At 41.0% G+C, this 17,407-nt stretch overlaps 1 protein-coding gene across 2 annotated transcripts; it reads left to right on the top strand.

The window, feature by feature from the left end:
- The first annotated feature begins 1,022 nt into the window (after window positions 1–1,022).
- On the top strand, window positions 1,023–17,369 carry rfc1 (replication factor C (activator 1) 1). Of its 2 annotated transcripts, none has more exons than XM_028446298.1 (23): window positions 1,023–1,130; window positions 1,475–1,633; window positions 1,712–1,775; window positions 2,754–2,873; window positions 2,952–3,250; window positions 3,913–3,981; window positions 4,185–4,262; window positions 4,339–4,668; window positions 4,757–4,870; window positions 4,940–5,119; window positions 5,811–5,915; window positions 10,212–10,647; window positions 10,727–10,842; window positions 10,922–11,036; window positions 13,259–13,347; window positions 13,641–13,778; window positions 14,431–14,526; window positions 14,610–14,863; window positions 14,947–15,064; window positions 15,650–15,795; window positions 15,871–16,084; window positions 16,718–16,906; window positions 16,996–17,369. In XM_028446298.1, exons 1-23 carry the CDS (start codon window positions 1,128–1,130, stop codon window positions 17,080–17,082), a joined length of 3,519 nt encoding a protein of 1,172 aa, XP_028302099.1. In that variant the 5' UTR covers window positions 1,023–1,127; the 3' UTR covers window positions 17,083–17,369. The 2 variants fall into 2 exon arrangements, with proteins under 2 accessions (XP_028302099.1, XP_028302089.1); XM_028446288.1 differs by having other exon boundaries at window positions 16,993–17,369.
- Window positions 17,370–17,407: the final 38 nt, after the last annotated feature.

Genomic DNA, 17,407 nt, shown 5'->3' with positions numbered 1-17,407 from the left:
TTTATTTATCAAAAAATTCCTTTCTTATATGTTTATTACTCTTTTTATCAGTTTTACACCACTTAACATTAAGCAATAAGGGAGTTTTGGGTTGCTTACTTTATATTTTAGGTGACTTTTAAAAGTTCAATTATTACAGGAAAGGATTTAGTGATGAGAACATCTTCAAACAAATCTGTAAGAAAGATTATGGCCCTCTGAATCCATTTTTGATTTAAAAACTTGTTTTTAAATCAAACAAAGGATATTGTATCTTAATTATATCATGAGGAGAAAAAACATGACAAAAGCGTAGTTTCCAAGCATGTTGGTAATTTTTTTTTTACAGTCCAACTGGCAAATTGGATACATTGTAAATAGGGCTGGGCAAAAAAATCGATTCATCAAATTTGTAGATGATAATGATTTTTATTTTGCAAATTCTAGATTTAAAACAAATTCCCCAGCACAGTTTTTTTCAGCCTTTTTTTGCATTCCGTCCACAATGTGAGCCAGTCTCCTCTTTGTTTTCATTTGTTTACCCTTTGAGTAGATTATATGTGTGCCGCAGGCATGTTTAATGTTTTATTTACACTATTCTGAGATGCTATGGGAAGAGTTTATTATTATTTTTTAATTGTAATGTTATGTTATAAAATATGTAGTTATCTGATTTCTTAATTGGAAAATGTAAGCGACTGTGAAGTTACTGTTGAACTTTTGCCTAAATCTGGGTTAAAGCTTGAAATTGTTGAATGAGAGAACCTCATTTACTTTTCATTTTGGGATTGTTCTATACATTTTAACTCTTAGGGACAATTACAGCAATAAAGCTGCACTTTTGACAATATACCTGCAGTCATTTTTAAGTGCATTGGGGGGGAAAAAAATCGAAACTCTAATTTTTCTTTAAAAAATCGGAGATTTTTTTAGGCATTATCGCCCAGCTATAATTGTAAGTTTGTTTTGTTTTTCCCAGTGACAGCACGCGCTGAGTGACGCACTGACGCACGCACGCCCGCGCGCGAGGGCAGCGTCATTTCCAGGCGACCACTGATCTGCTTCGCGCCAATCACCAAAATAAAGCCCCAAGGCACTTTTTTATAACAGCAAAGCTGCTAAAGTGTGTGCGAGGAGACGAGTTCAACATGGTACGTCACACTTAACGCTTGTTTAAGTCTCTGACCACGGTCTGCCTGTGTGAACAAAGTGTAAATAAGATGAGCTAAAGAAATCCGCCCTGTTAATCAGAGCTGCTACTGGATGTGAGCAGTTAGCTGCTGCTAAACATGAACAGACATGTCAACTGCTAAGAGTTATGAGCAAATCGTTAGTATTGTCGTTTTTTTTTTTCTTTTGTAGATGCATTTATTTATTTTGTACTTACAACGTCCCAATGCACTTTTCTGTGCTTTAGTTTCACTCTGATAATCTGAGCTAATCTCTAATTTCACCTAAAACCCCAAAATGCTGATAAACGGGTGTGTGATCACAGGACATCAGGCGGTTCTTTGGACCGTCAACAGTCAAACCATCTGTGCAAAAAACTTCCTCAAATGGAGACGTTTCACCAGAGGAGAAAAAGAACAATAAGAAAAAGGTTGTCAGTTTGTCTTCTGACGAAAAGGTGAAGAAGAAGAAGAAGACGTCAAAGGCAAGAACAGCATTCTCTTCTATTGTAATGGTTTTCTCAGCTTGGTTTTCATTTGGGTTTGTTTTGGTGTTTTTGCAGGTTGAAAGCTCCAAACCACAAGAGAAAATCATGAAGCGAAAGAAACATGGAGTCATTGTATCAGGTGAGACAGTGGATAATGAATTATTTTATGCTACACTAATGTGAAATCGTGTTGTATTCAGTGTATTTACAGAAGAAAGTACCGTAGTTTGCCTGTTTGTTGTTTATCGTTGTTACCATTGAGGTAGGACTTGGCGTTATGAAACAACAATCACATTTCAATGTTATATTTTCTCATATTTGTCCGAAAAATTACAGATATTTAAAAGAAAAACGATCAGAGGTTATTAGTGTGTTGATTTTGATTTTGTGTCTGGAGACCTCTGGAGAGAAGTGTGGGAGAACTTGTCAAGAAGGATTATTTAAGATTTATTTATTTACTCTTTTTAAACTGCAAATTGATTAAACTGAAACATCAATAAATCGATTGTTTACAGTGGAGATAAAAACATACTTTCCAGTGGCAATTTCAACCTTTAAAAAAAAAAAAAATTCAGATCAAATAATAATAATGATAATAACTTTAATTTGTGTAGTACTTTACATTTAGTAATCTGAAAGTTCTACAGAAACAAGGGCAGAAAAAAAGCTCTTTTGAAAAGATTTGAAAAAATATTAATAGTCTATGTGGGGCCCTGAGGATCTTAGATTTAATGATCTATCAGGTCTGCACTTTATTTGATAATTGTTTTTGTTTCCAGCAGCTTTGAGTGTTGGCGAAACCTTGGATGGCCATGGTCGGTTCAGTTTAGTTATGAGGGAAAGATATTTTTGGGTGAGGTTCAACCTCCTGACAGAATATATGTTGGACAGACGCTGTAGGATGGAAACGAATTAAGCTGCCAGGCAAGAGGAGAAGAGGAAGATAAGTGCAAAGGGTTGATAGATGTAGGGACAGGCAGATGATCAGTGTGAGAAAAGACGACAGAAGAACGAGGGGAAAGGCAGAAAGAAAGAAAAAGAACAAGTTCCACCAACTAGAAACGCAGCATTTCTTCTTTCTTGGTTATGATTTTGTCATTATATTCTCATTGTTCAGACTCTGAGGATGAGGAGGAACCTGTGAAGAAGACAAAGAAAGCTCCCACAGAGAAGCTGAAGAGCAGTCGACCCGAGCCGCCACCTAAAAAAGATCCTGTGCAGTACGTCTCTGAAACAGGTGACAATTACCCCTCTACTCCCTTGAACTCCATCTATCCTTATTATTAAAATCACATGTATCGTTTTCTGTTTTCAGACTCAGACAGTGACAATTTTCAGTCTTTGAAGAAAGTCTCCGATCTCAAGCAAAATATTGTCCCTAAGAAGTCGAACAGGCTGAGTGTCAAAGATCAAGCAAAGTCACCTGTTAAACCTGTGTCAGCTCAGATGAAGAAAACAGGCCTGAAGTCTCCCCCTGCTGCTCCTGCCACCCCTGCCTCCAAAGCCCCGCCTCCCAAGCCCAAACAAACCCCCACATCAGTGCTGGACTACTTTGGCGGTGGGATGATCCAACGCTCAGATAAAAAGCTGGTGGCCAGCACCAAACGTAAAGCTGTGAGTACAAACCTGAGACTGTACATCGTCACTTCTTCTACAGTCAAGGACCAAAGTATTTACTCACCCCTGGAATTTCTCCAGAAAATACAAAACATTTCTCCCAGAAATCATTGCAATTACAAATGTTTCTGGTATACATGTGTTTATTTCTTTTATGTGCATTGAAAAAACACAAAAAAGCCAAAATGTTTGTCCATAATTTTACACAAAATGAAAAAAAAAATTGACTGGACCAAATTGTTGGCACCTTTTATACAACTATAGATGAATCATTTTATTTCACGCGTCATGCTCGTTTAAACTCACCTGTCGCCAGTAACAAGTGCTGGCAATGTAGAAATCACACCTGAAGCCATTTACAACGTATAAAAGCATCACATGGGGTGTCAACAATTTTCTCTGGTCCGTTTTTTTAATGTTGTGTAAAATTATGTAAATTTTGGCTTTTTTCTTCTTTTTCTTGTGTTTTTGTCAATGCACATAAATTAAATATGTGTATTAGAAAAACATTTGTAAGTGCAACAATTTCTGGGATAATTGGTGTATATTCTGGAAAATTTCCAGGGGTGCAAATACTTTCACCCATGACTGTAAATGTCTTTTCTCTTCTAATCATTACTCTGATAATCTATTTAATAAATGATCTGCCTCTGTCGCAGAGCCAGGACGCGGATGACTTGACTGATGCAGAGATCGTTCAACACTTGCAGATGGATACGGACAATGAGGTACTTTATTTGTAGAATTTCAGCCTTGTTGCTAAGATCTGAGTTAGAAAATACTCTGCACATGCTCCAGGTAATCATTTGGCGCTGTGGTCAGTTTACTGGTCTGTCTGTAGATTATTAAAGCAGTAAAAAAAATGCATTAGAAGCCCAAAGAAGTTCAGAGAGACTGAGTTCATGTTGTTCCTGCTTCGTCTCTCACTCAGGTGGAGAAGCAGATCCATGATGACGAGGCGTTTGCCAGGACCCTGTCTATGCTGGACCAGGAGCCTCAGGCAAAGAAGGTGCTTAGCATCAAAGATGGATGTGCCTTTTCCTGCTTCATTCATGTAAATAAAATCTGTTTACGTCCTCACTCAGGCTCGAATAGGTTCTGATGAGAAGAGCAGCACAGCCGCAGCAGCCGGTCGTTCCTCCTGCCCGTCGACGCCCTGTCAGAGTCTGTCAGAGGACGTGATCAGTCCGTCTCCCAAGAACACAGCGCCAGTTAAAGCCAGCTCCAAACTGGCCCTCATGAAAAAAAGAGACGAGGTGAAGGAGGAGAAGACGAGCAAAACAATTACTTCTCCCTCAAAAATGATGATTTCCCCTAAAAAAGAGGCTCCGTCTACTTCAAGCTCAGGAGTGAAGTTCACACCCAAAACAGGAAACACACCCACAGCACTCAAAACGTCTCCCAAGAAACCAGAGGTGAGGCCTGAAGCTGTTTAAAACTGGATAGAATGTTGTAGTGACGCGTAGAGGTGACACTAAATATTCACCTGAATCTCTCCTTTAGAGCACCAATACCAGTCCTAATGGTGTAGAGAAGAAGAAGATCAACTCCTCAGCGTACAGGAACTACCTGAACAGAGATGGACCTCGAGCTCTGGGTTCCAAAGAGATCCCAACGGTAACGACAGCACTTATTTTAGAAGTTGTCATCGCTAACCTGAACGATGCTGACTGTTTTTGTGTCCAGGGAGCAGAAAACTGTCTAGAAGGCTGTATGTTCGTGCTGACTGGTGTCCTGGAGTCGATGGAGAGGGATGACGCCAAGTCCCTCATCGAGCGCTACGGAGGGAAGGTGACAGGCAACATCAGCAAAAAGACCAGCTACCTGGTGCAGGGCCGAGACAGTGGAGTGTCCAAGCTGGAAAAGGTATCCAACCTGGCAACCTTTAAGGAGAAGCAGACAAAACTTAGAAAGACATGAGATGTTTTAATATTTGTCAGTTCAGTACTGACACATTGATGATAAGTATTGATTTTCAAAGCCATTTAATTTTCCTTTCATTTAAAGCTAGGGTAGGCGATTTTTTTCAGATACACTTTTTAAGTTTTTGGTTGAAATTGTCTTTATGTCCTGACAGAAATTAAGATCTTATGTGCTCTGAAAAAATAACAAAGAAAATCCATCATCTGTAGCAGCTGTAAATCTGTAATAACTTTGATCAATGGTAAAAAACTAACCGTTTTTTTTAACCAATCACGTCTCCCTGTCTCCCTGCTCATTCTCGATCCCTCACATGCACGAGCTGTTGGTCACGTTTTTTTAACATATATGATGGTAAAGTTTGTTTACTCACTGCTGAATGAGACATGAGAACAAAGTTTCTACACAATACAAGCTTTAGCAGCAACTGTGCGCATGCAAGTGAATGAGACAGAGCACAGGGGGGAGGGGCAAAGGGGGTTAAGGCAGAGCCATTGGGGAGGCTACATTCAAAATCATGCTAGCTTTTAAAAATCGCCTATCCTACCTTTAAGATTAACATTACTTATTGTGTAGACAAAAAAAGGTGTCCAGTTCAAGTGAACACAGAAATCTATTTGTTTACCCTGATGCTCAGGCAGAGAGTTTAGGCACTAAAATCTTGGATGAAGATGGTCTGCTGGAGCTGATCCGAACCAAACCTGGAAAGAAATCTAAGTATGAGATCGCTGCAGAAGCCGAGGTCAGTGCTCCCATATCTCCTGAAACGTTTAGAAACAGTTTTGACTGAGTAAAATAACGATGCATGTAGTGTAAAGTAGGGCTCAATGTGTGATTGTTTGCTCATGCGTTTGCCTAATGCTGGAGCAGGATTGGTAAATTTTAGGTTTCACTGTCACTGATCAGACATGAGATGCAATAGAAGAGTGATGGAATACAGGTGCTGGTCATGAAATTAGAATATCATGAAAAAGTTGATTTATTTCAGTAATTCCATTCAAAAAGTGAAACTTGTATAATATACACATTCATTTCACACAGACTGACATATATGAAGTGTTTATTTCTTTTAATGTTGATGATTATAACTGACAACTAATGAAAATCCCAAATTGAGTATCTCAGAAAATTAGAATATTGTGGAGAGGTTGAATATTGAAGATACCTGGTGCCCTGCAAAGGCCTTTATATGGTCTCAGTCTAGTTCTGTAGGCTACACAATCATGAGGAAGACTGCTGACCTGACATTTCTCCAAAAGACGACCATTGACACCTTGCACAAGGAGGACAAGACACAAAAAGTCATTGCTAAAGAGGCTGGCTGTTCACAGAGCTCTGTGTCCAAGCACATTAATATAAAGGCAAATGGAAGGAAAATATGTGGTAGAAACAAGTGTACAAGCAATAGGGATAACTGCACCATGGAGAGGATTGTGAAACAAAGCCCATTCAAAGATGTGGGGGAGATTCACAAAGAGTGGACTACAGCTGGAGTCAGTGCTTCAAGAACCAAAACGCACAGACGTATGCAAGACATGGGTTTCAGCTGTTGAACAAGAGACAGCGTCAGAAGCGTCTCACCTGGGCTAAAGACAAAAAGGACTGGACTGCTGCTGAGTGGTCCAAACTTTTGTTCTCTGATGAAAGTACATTTTGCATGTCCTTTGGAAATCAAGGTCCCAGAATCTGGATGAAGAGAGAAGAGGCACAGAATCTACGTTGCTTGAGGTCGAGTGTAAAGTTTCCACAGTCAGTGATGGTTTGGGGTGCCATGTCATGTGCTGGTGTTGGTCCACTGTGTTTCCTTAGGTCCAAGGTCAACGCAGCTGTCTACCAGGAAGTTTTAGAGCACTTCATGCTTCTTGTTGCTGACCAACTTTATGGAGATGCAGACTTCATTTTCCAACAGGAATTGGCACGTGCACAAAGTGCCAAAGCTACCAGTACCTGGTTTAAGGACCATAGTATCACTGCTCTTGATTGGCCAGCAAACTCACCTGACCTTAGCCCCATAGAAAATCTATGGGGTATTGTGAAGAGGAAGATGTGAGACACCAGACCCAACAATGCAGAAGAGCTGAAGGCCACTATCAGAACAACCTGGGCTCTCATAACACCTGAGCAGTGCCACAGACTGATGGACTCCATGCCACGCCACATTGCTGCAGTAATTCAGGCAAAAGGAGCCCCAACTAAGTACTGAGTGCTGTACATGCTCATACTTTTCATGTTCATACTTTTCAGTTGGTCAACATTTCTAGAAATCTTTTTTGTGTCAGTCTTAAGTAATATTCAAATTTCTGAGATACTGAATTTGTGATTTTCATTAGTTGTCAGTTATAATCATCAAAATTAAAAAAAAATAAACCTTTGAAATATATCAGTTTGTGTGTAATTAATTAATATAATATACAAGTTTCACTTTTTGAATAGAATTACTGAAATAAATCAACTTTTTCATGATAGAGGGCTCAGGCAAATTACAAACTACAAGCCCAGAGCCCCTGCTGCTGCTAATGACCTCTGCCTGGCCAACAGTCTGAATGAGTTCTATTGTAGATTTGACAGACAATGGGACAGACCTGACTCCAACCCCCCTCACACCTCTGACCAGCCTCACTCCAACACCTTCACCCCCCACATCAAAGCTACAGTTTCACCCCAGCTGCCTACAGAGGCTCTCTCCCCTATCTTCCCCCCCTCCTCCCCCCCTCCTACAGAGACACCTTTCTCCATCAAAGAGAGAGATGTGAATAGACTTTTCAGGAGACAAAACCCCCGTAAGGCTTGTGGACCGGACTCTGTCTCTCCCTCTACCTTGAAGCACTGTGCTGATCAGCTGTCTCCAGTGTTCACAGACATTTTTAACACCTCACTGGAGACATGCACCGTACCAGCCTGTTTTAAGGCCTCCACCATCGTTCCTGTCCCTAAAAAGCTGAGGATCACAGGACTTAATGACTACAGACCCATCGCTCTGACATCTGTGGTCATGAAGTCCTTTGAACGCCTCATGCTCTCCCACATCAAGGACATCACCGACCCCCACCTGGACCCCCTGCAGTTTGCCTATAGATCCAACAGGTCAGTAGACGATGCTGTAAACCTGGCTCTCCACTTCATCCTCCAGCACCTGGACTCCCCAGGCTCCTACGCCAGGATCCTGTTTGTGGACTTCAGCTCTGCCTTTAATACAATAATCCCAGCTCTCCTTCAGGACAAGCTTTCCCAGCTGAACGTGCCAGACTCCACCTGCAGGTGGATCACAGACTTCCTGTCTGACAGGAAGCAGCACGTGAAGCTGGGAAAAACCATCTCTGCTCCCCGGACCATCAGCACTGGATCTCCTCAGGGCTGTGTTCTTTCTCCTCTGCTCTTCTCCCTGTACACCAACAGCTGCACCTCCTCTCACCAGTCGGTCAAACTCCTGAAGTTTGCAGACGACACGACCATCATCGGTCTCATCGCTGATGGAGACGAGTCCGACTACAGGTGGGAGACAGACCGGCTGGTGTCCTGGTGCAGCCAGAACAACCTGGAGCTCAACGCTTTAAAGACAGTGGAGATGATAGCAGACTTCAGGAAGAACCCAGCCCCCCTCACCCCCCTCACCCTGGGAGACTCTACAGTGAGCTCTGTAGAGTACTTCTGCTTCCTGGGGACCATCATCACTCAGGACCTCAAGTGGGAGCTGAACATCAGCTCCCTTATCAAAAAAGCTCAGCAGAGGATGTACTTTCTGCGGCAGCTGAAGAAGTTCAGTCTGCCAACAAAGATGATGGTGAACTTCTACAGCTCCATCATCCAGTCCATCCTCTGCTCCTCCATCACCATCTGGTACGCTGCAGCTACGGCCAAGGACAAGGCCAGACTGCAGCGTATCATCCACTCTGCAGAGAAGGTCATCGGCTGCAATCTGCCCTCCCTCCAGGACCTGTACGCCTCCAGGATTTTGAGGCGTGCAGGAAAGATTGTGGCCGACCCCTCCCACCCCGGTCATAAACTGTTTCAATCTCTCCCTTCTGGTAGGAGGTTTCGGTCCATCAGGACCAGAACCTCCAGACACAAAAACAGCTTCTTTCCCTCTGCCACCATCCACATGAACACACCCCAAGTCACCCACTGAACCCCCCCCCCCCCCCCCCACCCCACCCCACCCGATCACCACCTCCGCCAGCTTGATACCTGCTGCACTGTATATATATATTTATATTTATCCTATTTATCATTTATTCTCTATCTATCCTTTATTTATCCCTCATCCTTTATATTTATCATTATTATTATTATTATTGTTGCTGGGTTGTTCTTTGTTGTGTTGTTTTTATTTCTTTTGTTTCTTTTTGTTGCTTGTTTTGTGCACCAACCACCAAGTCAAATTCCTTGTACTGTCCTCAAAACTGTACATGGCAAATAAAACATTTCTGATTCTGATTCTGATTCTGATATTCAAATTTTATGACCAGCACCTGTAAACATTGAAATGCTTCAAGTTCTGTACTATTACAATGTGTTAAAATCATCTTAAAAAAGATGCAATTTTTAATTTCACATAATAAATTATACAAATACTGCTATACAGTGTAAAATTGTGATTATTTTTAAAAATGGTGTATGCAATAGTATGCGGAAGAGATGAGCAACTTTTATTACTGTGAGGGTTACAACAATTTTGCATCTGTTCCTGTTATTTTTGTGTATTCTATTTGTTGTTTTGTGTTTTTTTTCAGTATGTCTTTTGAAATCATTTTTTGCTGTTTTTTGTATTTGTTGTCCTCTTGTGGATTTCTGTTTTTCTGTAAATTTGTTGTTCTTTTGTGTATCATTGTTGTCCTTTTAATTGTTTTTCCTTTAAATTAGCAATTGTTTTGTGTACTTTTACTATTATACTGTTATTCTGTATATATATATATATGTGTTTTTATTTTGGGCCCATGTCTGGTATAAGGGGTTTAATACATGTAATAGAATAATGCACGTTTAACAATATTTAATTTCATGTGTTTTCTGATTTTTGGGTTTTTTTTTTTAATTTCAGAATAAAGCCTCAAAGACCCGGGCTCCTCCCAGCCAGGCCTCAAAGAGCACCCCCAAATCCCAGAAGATCTCCCCCTCTAAAGGGAACTCCAGGTCTCCTCACACGCCGAGTCCTTCCAAAACTAGCCTCGCTCAAGGGCGCAATGTCAGACACAAAGATGGCAACACGACGCCTGGCAGAGGCACGAGTCAAACAGCGCGCAGAGAACTGGGACTTTCTTCCTCCTCATCATCATCTTCCTCCTCCTCGGCTCCTGGTTCATTATGTCCTCCAGCGACAGACGAGCGCTGCAGTCTGCTGTGGGTAGACAAGTACCACCCACGCTCTCTGAAGTCTGTGATTGGTCAGCAAGGAGATCAGAGCTGTGCCAACAAGCTACTGCGGTGGCTGCAGAACTGGCACAAAAACCACGTGGGAGGCGTTGGCAAACCCACAGGTGGAAACATCATGTGCAGTGTTAATCAGGTTCTTGTATTACGTGTGTGAGCTGATGATTTTATGCTGTTGCTACACAGCTCCAAGGTTTGGAAAGTTTGGAGGAGGAAAAGACGATGGTTCAGGATTTAAAGCCGCTCTCCTCTCTGGACCTCCAGGGGTGGGCAAGACCACCACAGCGGTCCTGGTCTGCGAGGTCAGTCTGAGTGCAAACACACACATTCTCATGTTATCAGACAGGGCTAAGTTCTGACACTGCTCATGTTGTTTTGCAGGAGTTGGGCTTCAGCTACGTGGAGATGAACGCCAGCTGCACTCGCAGCAAAAAAAACCTGAAGGAAGTCGTTGCAGAGTCGCTGAACAACACGAGCATTGAGAACTTCTATAAAGGTGTTTTCTCCTTCACAATTCATTTATTTTGTCTTTAATCAGTAAGAGTCCCATTAAAGTAGAACTAAGTAACTTTTTCACCTTAATAAATCCTTCTCGTAGTCCCTGTGAGGGTAATACAAGTGTTTATGGAGTGATTGGGGGTCTTTCATCTCCTCCTGCTGTCTCTGGCCAGAAAACCGCACTTGCAACTTTCCTGTCTCCGACCCGGTGGCAAGACGTACTGCTTTACGGCAGCCCAATACAAACTAATGCTAGATTATGAGCAGCACACACACAAATATCCAATCCATCCATCTTCAGAGCCACTTTGTCAGCACACAAACAAACACATCACACATATTTCCACACTCCCTTCCGTATTACTCCCACATCATTCATTTATTTTACTTGTTTCTCTTCCTCATACTGTTTACATGGTCACATGGGACTATATGTGTGAAAGCACGCTTAGTGTCACTGTTGTATTAGGATTTTTCAGTGGTGGTTGCTACCGTCTTGTGAGAGCAAAGGTGTGCATGTAGCTGTGGGGTGGAGCAGGCGGCAGGGGGTCCGGAGTGTTTACAACAGTGATATAACCAAAAGGGACCTTTAGGGGGAGCGCTACGCACAAGTTACTTAGTTCTGCTTTAGGATTGGAACTGTCTTTGATCAGCAGCCAGTGAAACGATGTTACAGACAGAATAATGACTACACCATGATTTTTTTAAAATAGTAATTTACTTGTTTGTAATAATGTTTCAAATCATTCTCTGTGCAGTGGGGGAATGATCTTATTTATATGAATGTAACTGGAATATATTAAAGTAGAGGTCGACCGATTTTCAAAGGCAGATGCAGATAACGTTTTTTTTGTTTTTTGTTTCATTGTTTAATTCAGCCAATGGCTGATATTTGAGGCCAATATACTTTTTTTTAAAGCACATTGTTCAAGAAAGACAATTGAAACACTTGTATGATATTCTATTAAGGATGTAATAGGATAAGATTATTTGATCAGGCACTATTATAATATATTCTTATCCTATTGTATCATCTTTTTATTTGTAAGCCTATTGGCTTCTACTTCTCCCATGCTATTATTATTTTTTTTGTTGTTGTACAGGTGCTGGTCATAAAATTAGAATATCATGGAAAGTTGATTTATTTCAGTAATTCCATTCAAAAAGTGAAACTTGTATATTATATTAATTCATTACACACATACTGATATATTTCAAATGTTTGATTCTTTTAATTTTGATGATTATAACTGACAACTAATGAAAATCCCAAATTCAGTATCTCAGAAAATTAGAATATTACTTAAGACTGATACAAAAAAAAAGATTTCTAGAAATGTTGATCAACTGAAAAGTATGAACATGAAAAGTATGAGCATGTACAGCACTCAATACTTAGTTGGGGCTCCTTTTGCCTGAATTACTGCAGCAATGCGGCGTGGCATGGAGTCCATCAGTCTGTGGCACTGCTCAGGTGTTATGAGCCCAGGTTGCTCTGATGGTGGCCTTCAGCTCTTCTGCATTGTTGGGTCTGGTGTCTCACATCTTCCTCTTCACAAATCTATGGGGTTATGGTCAGGCCATGAAGTGCTCTAAAACTTTCTGGTAGACAGCTGCGTTGACCTTGGACCTAAGGCAACACAGTGGACTAACACCAACACATGACATGGCACCCCAAACCATCACTGACTGTGGAAACTTTACACTGGACCATTCTGTGCCTCTCCCCTCTTCATCGAGACTGTTGATTTCCAAAGGACATGCAAAATGTACTTTCATCAGAGAACATAAGTTTGGAGCACTCAGCAGCAGTCCAGTCCTTTTTGTCTTTAGCCCAGGTGAGACGCTTCTGACGCTGTCTCTTGTTCAAGAGTGGCTCGACACAAGGAATGTGACAGCTGAAATCCATGTCTTGCATACGTCTGTGCGTTTTGGTCCTGTATATTCATACATCCGAATGGATGTTTATGTTCTTTCTTTTTTCATTTAAGGGCTACTCTAAAGTGATAAATAAATAAAAGTCGTCCGATGGCCAATCTTGAAAAAATTCCATATATCGGTCGACCTCTAAATTAAAGAAGGGTGTATGCTTGTTCCTTTTCACACAAAGCCTTTTCCTTTCTTTAACTTGTCAAACAAGCCAATCAGTATTTTTCAAAGATAATTTACTGTAATGACAATACACAGTATAACGTTGCTTCCTCTGTGGTTGTTTTGTAGGCGCGTCACAAACCGTGACCAGTAAACACGTTCTGATCATGGATGAGGTGGATGGCATGGCTGGTAACGAGGACCGTGGAGGAATACAGGTGGATGAGCACATTTCCCTAAAGGATAACGCTGTTTGTTTTATTTTGAAGTGTTCAAATCACAGGGTGTGTTAAATACATTTGTTGTCTAAATGTAACAAACTATTAGCCTATTTTTGACATAATAGTTATTTAATTAAGCAATTGCATTGGTTAGAAAATATATAAAAAATGTCAATCTAGAAATAAGAATATCTTCACATGTTAGAGACCTGAACGACAAAAGCAGATGTTTAGCTGCGCACTCACTCTTTACAGATGTTTGTGTGACGTTGACCTCTGACCTTTTGCAGGAGATGATCGGTTTGATCAAAAGTTCAAAGATTCCCATCATCTGCATGTGTAATGACAGAAATCATCAGAAGATCAGGTCTCTGGCCAACTACTGCTTCGACCTGCGCGTTCAGAGGCCACGAGTTGAACAGATCAAGGTACAAACACAGCTGATGACGTCTCAGTGACTGACTGAAGAGGTCAATGCTGTGTCTAGGTTTACACACCATTGTTTATTTACTGTATTTGTTTGTCTGTTAGCACGATTACATCTTTTAACAATTTTTTTTGACCAAAGATGGACCTTGGGTCATTGAAAATTGCCTGGAATTTTAGAGGGGATCCAGATCAATATCCTGATTGAGGATCAGTTTGAAAAATTCCTACCTCTCATTTGCAAAATGAAAAAAAATTAATATCTCGGTTTGTAATTGACCGATCTTTATGAAATTAGACTCAGTTATGTCGGGTTGGTCCCTCATTTACCCCATTAATGCAGATCAGATTTGGATTGCACATTTAATCACTATTTTCCTGCAAAGAAAAATAGACATTTGGACCTACTGTATGGTTATTAATGTGGATAGAAATGTCTTCCAAATCTTTAAAGTGTGAATTATCATGGTACCATGATCAGGGTGATTGATCTAGAGTGCACTTGTTTAATGTGGCAAGACATTAGAATGTTTTCTTTTTGCACGGTAACGTTTTTATGATAAAGATGAAGTGTCACCCAATCAGAAAGCTTATGAATTGAAAAACAGATCTGTTGTGTGGAAGCAGAGTTTCTCACATTCTGTCCATTTCTAGGCTGCCATGATGTCCATTGCTTTCAAAGAAGGCATCAAAATCCCTCCACCAGCGCTCAACGAGATCATTTTAGCCTCCAATCAGGACGTCCGACAGGTAAAGGAGGTTCATGTGTTATAAATGCAAATGTGGTTTTTCCACTTCTTCACAAGGTGTTTTTCCTGCAATTTCCTTGTCAGGTCATCCATAACCTGAGCATGTGGTCGGCCAACGATAAAGTGATGACGTACGACCAGTGCAAGAAAGACGCAGCCAGTGCTCGTAAGGACCTTAAGATGGGGCCGTTTGACGTCTGCAGGAAGGTGTTTGCTGCGGGGGAGGAGTCTGCTCACATGAGCCTCATCGACAAATCCGACCTGTTTTTCCACGACTACTCGCTGGCGCCGCTTTTTGTTCAGGAAAACTACTTACACGTTCGTCCTGCTGCTGCCAGGTGAGACAGCTTCGATAGAAAATGATCACATCTCCCCACAGCGTTCAGGCCTTCATAAATATCAACGCTGTGTTTTCTCTCAGGTCTGACCTAAAGTCACACCTGGTGTTGATCAGTAAGGCGGCCGACTCCATCTGTGATGGTGATCTTGTCGATCGACAGATCCGCTCAAGGCAAAACTGGTCACTGCTGCCTACACAGGTAACACAAAGGGACACACATTCACAGATAAAGGGTGTAAGAAAAAAAATTGATTCAGCGATATATCACGATATTTCATTGCGCAGTTTTGTTAATCACGCTAACATAGACATAGCACATAAATGCCCAGTCACTAGGTGTCAGTGAACCATGTAAGAACTTGTTAAACTACGACACTCCTCAATGCATTTTAGCTTGGATGTTGATTGCACTTTATTTTCATAAAACATACTGGCCACTTTTCTAGATGTTACATCAGAATCAGATACAAAAGTTAAACTTTTTTGAAAAATGTAATTTGACAGTTTGTAATTCAAGTACCAATATCAAAAAGAAGTGGTTTGATTATCAGTTTGTTACCATTTACGTGTTCTCACAAGTTTAAGAAAATGAAATTCATTGTATTCAATACCATTTTGAACTCGTAAAGGTGAAATTTGTAATTATTGATGTTGCAATATATCGGGATGTATATCATATTGTATTGAGATATATCGTATTGTGACGTGCAAATCTTGATTCATGCTAATGCACAGCCCTATAAGTGTCAGTTTGTGACCTGTGTGCGTGTGTGTGCGTGTGAAGGCCATCTACGCCAGTGTTTTACCAGGTGAGCTAATGCGAGGCTACATGGCTCAGTTCCCAGCATTCCCCAGCTGGCTTGGGAAGAACTCGTCAGCTGGCAAACATTCCCGGATCGTTCAGGAGCTTTCCTCACATATGTGTTTAAAGTGAGTACATTTTTTCTCCTTGTCTGACCTTCACTAGAGCGTTTAGGGATGTCTGACGTGAGTCTTTTGCTGCAGGACAATGACCAGCAGACAGGCGCTGAACCTGGACTACCTGCACTACCTACGAGGAGCACTACTGAGGCCTCTTCAGACACTGGGAGCAGAGGGAGCATCTCAGGCTGTGCAGCTGCTGGATGATTACCAGCTGGTGAGGGAGGATGTGGACAGCATCATGGAGGTCAGTGTGTGGGGAGGACAGCCCGACGCCTACTCCAAACTGGACTCTAAGGTCAGTTGTTAGGATTCTGGGATTCATTTGAATGAGTTTGTGGACAGTTGTTAGTTTGATTCATTTGGCCCCGTTCGCTGTTTATTATTCAAAAAATAATAGTTGACTTTATTTTTTTTGCTTCATATTTCATGACTTTACCTAATTTGATTAAGCATAAAATTATCATGATAATATTTTTCAATGTGCTGAACACATGTTGCATGCATCGGTGGTCGATTTGACGCCAAGTTGTTTTAGCTTGAGGAAGAGGAAGTTTTGGAACACCTCTTTCACAGTGAAAGTGAAAACAGTAAATTTGAGACGATTTGGATGAAAGCTATTCAAGATAAATAATTTGTAATTTAAAGGTTTGGCCTGCTGGTGGTGCTACAAAACAGGTCAAAGTTTCATTATCAAGGGGTTATTTATGTATTCAACAATTCAACAAAGTGCCCTGACAAAAACTTTGTCAACAATTTTCTGGAGGCAAATATTCCCTGGGTCAAATTGACCCCAAGGGTAAAATGTTTGTAATATTTGAGGAGAATAGGAGGGTAAAATTATTTATAAACATGTGTTTGTCTTTAGCGTCAGACTCATCTATTGTCCTGAATGTGCACGACTAACTTGTATTTTTGGTTTTCTTTCTAGGTGAAAGCAGCGTTCACTCGAGCGTACAATAAAGAGGTCCACCTAATGCCATACGCCCTTCAAACCGTGAAGAAAGGTCGGCGAGGGGGCGTAGGCGGAGAGTCTGTGCTGGGAGAGGAAGATGGAAAACAAGAAGGTCCAGAGTCTGAGGATGAAGAGCAGGGAGTGACGGCTGACGCCATGATCAAAGTGAGGCTTTAAATCATGCTGACGCATGATTTTACACTCAAAGGTTTTAGTTTGATGTTGACAGTTTTTGTTGTGGTTTACTTCAGCAGAAAAAGACCAAACCCAAAAAGGAGTCGAACAAGGAGAAGAAAGAGGATTCTGGGAAGGGAAAAGGAAAAGGAAAAGGAAAGAAATAAATAAAGAAGGAAATGGATGTTGATATTTTTCTGTGCACTTCCAACATTTCGTCAGTCATGGAGCTGATGTGTCCTACACCTGATCTCACTGATGGGGCAGTATCTTCAGTTTTTAACCACCTGTTAAAAGAATCATCATGTGTGTACACGTCAGTAGTAACGAGGCTCTTCAGAATTGATGTATTTGTTTGATTCTGCTAATGATGTAAGCTAAGCTTTGTACACATTATTGCTTTAACTTCACGCTTAGGTTAGGGCTGATCATATATGCTCTGTAAATTGCAATTTTGTTAAAAAAATATAAGATTAATACAAAAATGTCTCT

Source organism: Gouania willdenowi, chromosome 1, assembly GCF_900634775.1.
Source record: "Gouania willdenowi chromosome 1, fGouWil2.1, whole genome shotgun sequence".
NCBI lineage: Eukaryota > Metazoa > Chordata > Actinopteri > Blenniiformes > Gobiesocidae > Gouania > Gouania willdenowi.
The sequence above is the reverse complement of the archived record's forward strand: the minus strand, read 5'-3'. Positions and strand labels throughout refer to the sequence as shown.

Excerpts from the sequence above, each read along its gene's own strand:
- rfc1 (XM_028446288.1), top strand. Across the intron at positions 3,251-3,912 it reads CCAGCACCAAACGTAAAGCT|AGCCAGGACGCGGATGACTT; the intron begins GTGAGTACAAAC and ends CCTCTGTCGCAG. Across the intron at positions 15,065-15,649 it reads GGTCACTGCTGCCTACACAG|GCCATCTACGCCAGTGTTTT; the intron begins GTAACACAAAGG and ends GTGCGTGTGAAG.